General features: G+C 42.8%; 1 protein-coding gene across 1 annotated transcript in view; it reads right to left on the bottom strand.

The window, feature by feature from the left end:
* Window positions 1–1,223: 1,223 nt before the first annotated feature.
* LOC309559767 (HAUS augmin-like complex subunit 3) overlaps window positions 1,224–9,820 on the bottom strand; it is a gene marked incomplete at both ends in the record, with an annotated part of 99,777 nt that continues 91,180 nt past the window's right edge. The window contains one exon of the mRNA XM_082263202.1: window positions 1,224–1,445. Within this exon, the coding sequence (XP_082119328.1) occupies window positions 1,224–1,445 (222 nt within the window). The remainder of the gene's footprint in view (window positions 1,446–9,820) is intronic.

The raw sequence follows: 9,820 nt of genomic DNA, 5'->3' as shown, positions 1-9,820 counted from the left end.
AAGGGGTACGCTGCGACTCAGGGCGTTCGCGTCCAAGAGAGAAGGTTCACTCGGGGGCTCGTTCCCATCCATCGGGGCTCTGTCGTGGCGAGGCCTAGTGCTGAACTATAACCTGCTCACGCTTGCTGGCCAGGCTGGAAGACCTTAAGGATCTAGAATATCCAGTCCAAAACCCAGCCGCAGTTGCTTGTAGTTCTCCAGTAACTCTACTTAAGAATAAAGTACAAAAACAGGTGTCCAAAAAATAACAGCTAAGACCGAAGTCCCAGCAGGGAACTAGGTCCTACTCCTAAACTAGGCAGAAACAAACTAAGGGCTGTAGAAATATGAAGAGAGGAGAGGCAGCATGGAAGTAGGTAAAGTGTTGTGAAAACTGTATTTTTGACTTACCGTAAAATCCTTTTCTCTGAAGTTCATTGACAGACGCAGAACTCGCCCCTCTACTTAGGAGTGGAATGGGGTTGTTTTCTACTAAACACTGCTTGCAATGAAACAGAGGGCTGTAGCAGAGTGTGTGGGGTTATGTCTGCAGGGACAGCCCCAGAGGCGTAGTGAAAGCTTTTTCTTGCCTAATGTCCTATTCCTGATGGGAGGAGCATAACCCCAATGGCTAAAAAGATATGAAGCTGCGTCTGTCAATGAACAAAAAAAGAGAAAAACTTTTTCCTGATTTTTTTTTTTTTGCATATTTGTCACACAAATGATTCAGATCATTAAACAAGTTTTAATATTACACAAAGATAACCCTCTGTGAAAAAGTAACTGCCCCCTCTCTGGCCCCTTGCTAAATCATGAATGAACTGATTAATAAAAAAAATCAGGAAGGAGCAAATCCTTTCACAGCACTGCAAGTGCGCTTTTTCTTTGTTTTAGGTCATATTCATGAATTTTTCTATAAAAGGGCCGTGGGGGTGGGGATTCTCTTTTAATGGTTGGTCTCATCCCTGTAATTGTCTTTTTTTTTGTTGGACAACTTGGTCTGTGTTTTTGGTTTAGATATGGTTTAAACTCCCACAGAGAAAGTGTGACTTCTCACTCTATGACTGATGGGTCACCAAGATGAATAAAAACATGGAATCAGATGTGCCAATGCTTGTTTATTAAGTACAAACTGGGGAACAATTTTCCTGTGCGTCACCTGTGTAATAAGCCACCACGATAAGTGAAACCAACATGAAGTGCCAGTGCTCTGGTTATTGACACTTTAAAGGTGGGTGTCCTTCTCAGTCCATCTGTATCTCCTTCACCCGCTGCTCCAGATCCTGGACCAGTTTGGCCAGCTGAGTGTGGTCTCGATAGAATAGAACATAGAACTGCCTCTCCTGCTCTAGATAAGAAGTCTGAATGGAATGTTTCTTACGTTCCAGATCCCGTAGGCAGTCCAGACAGAACTGATTAAACTGCGAAACACCAGAGGAGAGTACTTCAAAGGCTAGGGCAAGGTTCTAGGGGTAAGAAAATAAAATAAAAACTGCTTAGAGTGGATTTGTCAACTTATAGAAGATCCTATTGGTCAGACAACTCAACTCTATAGAAAACCCTACTGGTCAGACAACTCAACTCTCAAGTCCAAGAAGCATGGCATCCACAGTTCTCCATTTGCTCCTTCCTTCTCTTTCTCTCTATTAGGATAAACATATACACTTAAAGTAGCTGGCCATACCTGTTTAGGAACCATTGCTAGGTTTTCTATGGAACCTGCAACTTAAAAACCAAGTCAAAAATCATAGTTTCTACAAGTCTATCCTGGCAGAATGCAATAACACCCTAAGTGTGTGATTCAGAGAGTGCTGTGAACATTATTTGTGTTTTAGTGCATGCATTGGTGCATGTGCCTATGCATTTCTTATAGGCCCTTAATTTAGGGCCACGCATCATCAACCACCTGAAACATTACTGCATGCAGGTTAACTGGGACTGTTGTTAAGTGCACCAATGGTTTGAAAAGACCTCGACGATAGCTGGCAGAAAAACATCTCAAAGGACTGCCCCTTCCATAATAATTATTCAGGCCACCCTTTGCTCCCATCCTCCTTTTCTTTTGGACGGTATACCCAGTCGGTCCAGGATTAGCATCACCACCATAAATGCGCTCTGGCAGTATAGTTTAGCACTCGGTAGACTAGACTAAACTTTACTACTGCTCACTGCTGCACTTGAGTTGGCCTCTCTAGGGTTTATGCTGATCTGGACGACAAATATTTTTTGCCTAGTCCATACTATTAATCACTTTGTATGCTAAACACTGGTCCATCTCCACAGCATGCTGGCAGGGAAGAGGCTTTTCTACCCACATTGTGGCTGCTTTCTAAAGAAAACCAACTGTAAGACTTCGCAAACTCTGATTTTGTTTTAATGCTCCTGTAATATATATGGCTGATTTAAAGGATAAGTTTACCTTTGGGAACATGTTACACGTTCCACCTGATTTTAGGGTGGAACATGTAACATGTTCCCAGTCCTGCATTGGCCACTCACTGCCCCCCCCCCCCCCTCCTCCCTACTAGCTGCCAGTTTTTGAATGCAGAGCAGCCATGCGAGGCTTCACCCAAACAGCCGTGTCATTCATTCAAACTCTGTGTATGAGTGAACTACAAGTCTCAACAGCCTTAGCAGCTGTCGGTTTGTAGTTCTCAAGGAACTACCATGGCGCTGTCGTATTTCATTGTCTTCCTGTCAGTGAGTATTGGTTTACCTGTATGGGATGTACGGGTAAGCAGAAACAGTGCCTTGAAAAAGTATTCATACCCCTTAAAATGTTCCACATTTTGTCATGTTACAACCAAAAACCTAAATGTGTTTTATTGGGATTTTATGTGATAGATCAACACAAAGTGGCACATAATTGTGAAGTGGAAGGAAAATGATAAATGGTTTTCAACATTTTTTACACAAATAATTATCTGATAAGTGTGGCGTGCATTTGTATTCCGCCCCTTTTACTCCGATACCCCTATCTAAAATCTAGTGGAACCAATTGCCTTTAGAAGTAAATAGAGTCCACCTGTGTGTAATTTAATCTCAGTGTAAATACAGCTGTTCTGTGAAGCCCTCACGTTTGTTAGCGAACCTTAGTGAACAAAACCGCATCATAAAAGGCCAAGGAACACACCAGACAGGTCAGGGATAAAGTTGATGAGAAGTCTAACCACTTTACAACCGCCCGCCACAGTTCTACTGCGACAGGCAGCCGCTCCTGCGTAAACCGCCATAGATGTACGTCGGTCGTGCGCAGGGAGCCAGGGGGTGAGCGCATGCCGCTGACACGCTCCCGCCCCCCACTCGTCAGCAGGTAAGTCGATGCACAGGTCAGGCGGCTCCGATTGAGGCCTGACACCCCCACTAAGAGAGAAGGACAGTCGGCTATTGTAAACACAGCTGACCGTTCTTCTCCCTGGAATGATCATAGAGCCCCTGTGATCCTTCTTCATAGGATCGCAGGTCTCTAAGGACATTTCACAAGCCACACCACCCACAGTTAGAATCACTGCCCTAGGCTCACATTTAACCCCTTGATCACCCACAATGTTAACCCCTTCCCTGCCAGTGTCATTACAGTAACAGTGCATATTTTTAGCTCTGATTACTGTAACGTCACTGGTCCCCCCAAAATTGTCAAAAACGTCAGTCAGGGGTCCGATCTGTCCGCTGCAATGTCACAGTCCCGCAAAAAAAAAAATAAAAAAATTTAAAAATAAAAAATGACATATCTTTTTCGTAGTTCGTAGACGCGATAACTTTTGCGCAAACCAGTCAAAATATGCTTATTGCAAATTTGTTTAACAAAAATATGTAGCAGAAAACAAACTGGCATAAAATGTTAAAAAAAAGTTTGATTTTTACATTTTTGTTTTGGGAATGTTATATAGCAGAATGCAAAAAATATTGTTTTTTTTTTTCAGAATGGTCACTCTTTTTGTTTACAGCGAAAAAAAAAAAAAATAATTTGCACAGGTGATCAAATACCACCATAAGAAAGCTCTATTTGTGGGGGAAAAAAGGACATCAATTTTATTTAGGTACAGCGTCGCACAACCGTGCAATTGTTCATTAAAATAACGCAGTGCCGAATTGCAAAATATGGCCTGGTCATTAAGGGGGCAAATCTTCCGGTCCAGAAGTGGTTAAAGCAGGGTTAGGTTATAAACCCATTTGCAGTTTGTTGAGAAGCCATGTGGTGGACACAGCAAACATGTTGAAGAAGGTGCTCTGGTCAGATGAAACCAAAATTAAACTTTTTGGCCTAAAAGCAAAACGCTATGTGTGGGGGGACAACTAACACTGCACATCATTGAACACACCATCCCCACGTGAAACATGGTGGTGGCAGCATCATAATGCGGGGATGCTTTTCTTCAGCAGGGACAGGGAAGCTGGTCAGAGTTGATAGGAAAATGGATGGAGCCAAATGCAGGGCAATCTTCGAAGAAAACATTTAAAAATCTGCGAAAGACAGACTGGACTGGGGCGGAGGTTCACCTTCCAGCAGGACAACGACCCTAAACATACAGCCAGAGCTACAATGGAATAGTTTAGATCAAAGCATATTCATGTGTTAGAATGGCCCAGTCAAAGTCCAGACCTAAATCCAGTCGAGAATCTGTGGCAAGACTTGAAAATTGCTGTTCACCCGTTTACCTAGCACCTACCTAGGAGTGTCCTACACATAGGTTTTTTTATCTTCATGCATTCTATTTTTTAACCACTTCCCACCTGGCCTATAGACAAATGACGACCGGGCAGAAAGTGGATACAATTTTTGTTTATCTGGTCTTTATTGGAACGAGAAATACAGAACAGCAAGCTTGTAGAAATGTGAATGTCACATTACACAAAGGGCCAATTTACATTAGCACATGAACACGTATAGCGTAGAGCATGCCAATTCTGTTATAATGGGCACTTAACACTTTACCATGGGCTAAGAATTGCACCTACCTTTGTTTTCAGAGCACAGCAAGGTTAACACGTGTTCTTTATTGGAAGTGTTGTAGTGTGACCTCTAATGGTTAGCAGAATGATTGATTTTTGGCCAGCAGCCTGTTTACACTCTCAATTACAATATTGGATGTCTACATCTGCATACAATAAGATCTTCTATATATGGATGGTCTTATTTTAGACTACAATCAAAAAGCCATTATCACAGTTTAAAAACATCACAACCGCACGGCTTTGTTAACACACATAATAAGTTGTTCACAATTTCCATGTCCTCATCTGACCTGGTTGGATGTTGTGTGCATCCATTCATGATCATAAGGTCAGGTGAGGAACTGGTTTATGTTAAAAAATAAATAAATAAAAATAAAAAAACAGGTTTTAAAATTAAAAGCAATATACTTTATTAAAAATTGCAGCAATTGCTTTTTTGCCTGTTTTGGGGTGTGGGTGGTTTGCGCTTTTGTCAACAAAAAAAAAAAAAAAAAAAGGAATGACGACGACAGTAGTACAAGCATTTACCCACTATTATTTTTAAGTCACTATTTCTTTTTCTATTGTCTAAAAATATAAAAATACATAACAAAAACTAAAAACAAAAAATAGGAAATGACAAAATCTAGGTCCACATTTCTTGCTGTTTTATTTTTATGTTAATTTTTTATGATTTAAAAAAATTGGATTTTGACTTACCGTAAAACCAGTTTTTCTTGTATACCATTTTTAAATTGGTGTTTTTGGCCTTTTTCTTTTTTTCGTTCTTTAACGGACACAGCTCCTGGTATTCATAACCATTGGGTTATACTGCCCCCTACAGGAGTAGGACACTAGGCAGAAAACAATTCTGGCTACACCCATGGGCAGTCCCTGGGGGTATACTCCCTCTCTCTGCGATAGGCACTCAGTTTTGTTACAAGCAGTGTCAGAGTCAGAATTATTACTCCACAGAGGGGTGAGTGCTGTGTCCATCAATGATCAGAGAGATGGATTTTACCGTACACAACCAAAAAATTCCCAAGGCTAAACATTAGCCTACCAGGCAACAGGAGCTCAAACAAACAACTGGAGCCTATCTGAAATAAGAAGTTAAAAGAAAAAAAAAAAAAAAAACCCTCAAAGAGGATCAGGTCCTCTTAAACAGCAGCCTGCACATCCACTTCATAAAACTTTGTAAAAGTGTGCACCGATGACCAAGTGGCTGCCTTGCAAACCTGCAGATAGGGGCGAAGAACCACCAGGTAAGGTGAACGACAGGATAATGCTGCCAGTTCCGAAACCCTGCGCGCAGAGGTGATAGCCACTAAAAAAGGACACCTTCTGGAACAGTGTAGGCAGGGAAATCTCCCAAATATTTTCAAAGGGAGGCTTCTGTAGAGCTAAAACCAACAAATTAAGATCCCAAGGCAGCAACAGAGCCCACACTGGAGGAACCAAAATGTTGGACACTCTGAAGAAAGGTACGCACCAAGAAGTGTGTGGCCAAAGGTCGTGGAACAAGACGACCGCCAAAGCTGACACCTGCCCCTGTTCAAGTTGCAGTTTTGTGCACGATCTATTTTGCTTTTGTTAACCACTTGCCGACTGCCGCACGACTATTTACGTCGGCAGTCAGCCCCTCACAGGCAGAGCGACGTAGTACTAGGTCGCAAGCCTGTGATGGTCTAGGGAGCGAGCGCCCCCGGGAGGCGCGCTCCCACACGGTCACCGACCCCCCCGCGCGTGTGACCGGCGGACCCGATGTCCGCCGGTCACTCGGCGATCGTCGGTGCAGAGGGAGAAAGGCAGGCGGCTGATGTAAACAAGCCGCCTGTCATTCTCCCCTGTGTATGAATGGTGATCATACGGTTCTACTATGTAGGACCGTTGATCACTGTTCCTACACCTCAAGCCACAGCCAATCACAGTTAGCATCACGCCCCTAGGGACACACATAACCCCTCCCTCTCAAAAAATAAAAAGTTAACCCCTTCATTGCCAGTGTAATTTTACAGTAACAGTGCATATATATAGCACTGATTACTGTAGAAATGTCACTGGTAACCCCAAAAGTGTCAAAAATGTCAGTCAAGGGTCCAGTCTGTCCGCCCCAAATGTCGAAAAAAAAAAAAAAAAAATCGCAGATCGCCGCCATTACGCCAAAAAAAAAAAAAGGACAAAAATCTTTCCCTTTGTTAGTAAACGTGATAAACTTTTGCTCAAACCAATCAAAATACGCTTTTTGCAATTTTTTTTTTAACCAAACATATGTAGCATAAAACAAATTGGCCGAAAATGTAAAATGATTTTTACACTTTTTTTGGGGGGAATTTCATATAAAAAAAATGTGAAAAAGTAATTTTTGCAAAATTGACGCTCTTTTTTTGTTTGTAGCGCATGATCAAAAAAAAAAAAAAAAAAAAAAAAAAAAAAAAAAAATCGCACAGGTGATCAAATACCACCAAAGAAAGCTCTGTTTGTGGGAAAAAAGGACATCAATTTAATTTCGGTACAGCGGCGTCGCACGACCGCGCAATTGTCCGTTAAAGTCACGCAGTGCCGAATCGCAAAATAGGCCCTGGTCAGGAAGGGGGTAAAATCTTCCGGGGCTTAAGTGGTTAAATAAAATGTCTCCAGAAGTATCGACGTGTATGAGTTAAAACATATGTTTGCAGCACCTACAGCATTAAAATGATTGTAAATGTGGATCAATATAAACCATGTGAATATAAAGAAAAATACATCCAGTGAAAGCATTCAAAATTATAACGTGTAATCAATATAATATAAAAAATACAATTTGTGATCAAACTAATAAGGTGATGCAAAAAAAGTCTCTATAAAATGTTCATCCAAGTGCAGGAAATCAAAACATGACGTGACATCCACCACCATAGCCAATCGAGAGCCGATCTTCTAATGTGTAGGTGGGGTGTAGCAGGAACAACACACTAAAGCCCCGTACACACGCATCGATTATTGGCCGGGAATTTTCGGCCAACGTCCGATTGGCCGATTTTCGGCTTGTTAGTATGATGCTTTCGACAACCGACTCCGACTTTTCGGCCGAAAAAAATCTGGTGTGCAGGCTATAAAATTTTTGTTGGCCGTCAACACAACGGCCGATTTTCCGTCAGTCAGTACAGATTTCGGCAGACAAAAATCTGATGAGCAAGACTGGGCATGCTCAGAGAAGAAAAAACACACGGAAAGTAAACCAGCACGACATCACTTCTGAAGCTGGACAAAAGACGGCCGATCGGTCTGCCGATAATCGTTGCGTGTGTACGGGGCTTTAGTCCCAGTGCAATGAAAGAATTTGTATTGAAATAATGCAGAGCCAGTTCACAAATACAGTAACCCGGTGGGAAGGCATTCCAACAGCATGTAGAGAGCACGATGCAGCCAGACTGACGGCGTCTGTAGAGAAGGAAAGAATCCGGCCTGGCAGTCTTGTGCCCAAACAGGCAGGTGTCCAGACAGGTTGCAAGTCCTAAGCTTTCCCTCCTTGTCAGAAACCTTTCACTACCAGGCGGAGTATGTGTCCCTACTCTTCCTACATTGGTGCCAAACCTTGGAGCCGGAGCTTTAAAAAGGCTCTGCCTGACCCAAGATGGCCACCAGAGTCACATGGGGCAGCAGCATTCCCAGTTACCCAGGAAACCATAGAGGAATCCTGTTCCTCATGACTTCTCCAACCGCAGTGCATCTGCAGGAGATCGCCACCTGCAGTGGAGAAAGTAGACTGCACCTGCCTGCAAATGTATGGCCAACCAACTCTCCCTAGTGAATTTCAGACACACCAGAAATATGGGCTGCAAAACATGCAGCAACAGCAGCCTGATTGCTCAGAAACAAAGTACAATAGCATCCAAAACTATTCAAAATCACCTAGAGAACTCACATAGGAGCCACTGCTTGGAATTCTTGGCCTGGGCGAAGTGTAAGCTCTCATGTCATGCTGCTGCAGCGCACTTGGATGAACTTGTTATACACGAATGTATAGATTTTCACTGGATCTATATTTCTTTATATACACTCACCGGCCACTTTATTAGCTAAGCCTGTTCAATTGCTTGGTAACACAAATTGCTCATCAGCCAATCACATGGCAGCAACTCAATGCATTTAGACGTATAGACATGGTGAAGACAACTTGCTGAAGTTCAAAGTGAGCATCAGAATAGAGAATAAAGGGTTTAGGGGCTTTTGAGTGAAATGGTTGTTGGTGCCAGACAGGCTAGTCTGTGTATTTCAAAAACTGCTGATCTAATGGAATTTTCACACACAACCATCGCTCGGGTTTACAGAGAATGGTACAAAAAAGAGAACATTTCCAGTGAGGGGCAGTTGTGTGGAGGAAAATGCCTGGTTGAGGTCAGAGGAGAATGGGCAGACTGGTTTGAGATAATAGAAAGGCAACAGTAACTCAAATACCCACTCGTTACAACCAAGGTATGCAGAATACCATCTGTGAATGCACAACACAGCAAACCTTGAAGCAGATGGGCTACAGCAGCAGAAGACCACACCGGGTGCAACTCCTGTCAGCTAAGAACAGGAAACTGAGGCTACAATTCGTACAGGCTCCAAAATTGGAGATTGTAAAAATGTTGCCTGATCTGATGAGTCTCAATTTCAGTTGCGACATTCAGATGGTTGGGTCAGAATTGGTGTAAACATGAAAGTATGGATCCATCCTGCCTTGTACCAACGGTTCAGGCTTGTGGTGGTGTGGCGGATATTTTCTTGGCACACTTTGGGCCCCTTAGTACCAACTGAGCATTAAACTCCACGGCCTACCTGAGTATTGTTGCTGACCATGTCCATCCCTTTATGACTACAGTGCTCCCATCTTCTGATGGCTCCTTCCAGCAGGATAATGCACCATGTCACAAAGCTC

The sequence above is a fragment of the Pelophylax lessonae genome (genome assembly GCF_965119305.1).
Source record: "Pelophylax lessonae genome assembly, chromosome: 7".
Classification (NCBI taxonomy): Eukaryota; Metazoa; Chordata; class Amphibia; order Anura; family Ranidae; genus Pelophylax; species Pelophylax lessonae.
Note: the sequence above shows the minus strand (reverse complement) of the source record. Positions and strands in the feature narration are given on the sequence as shown.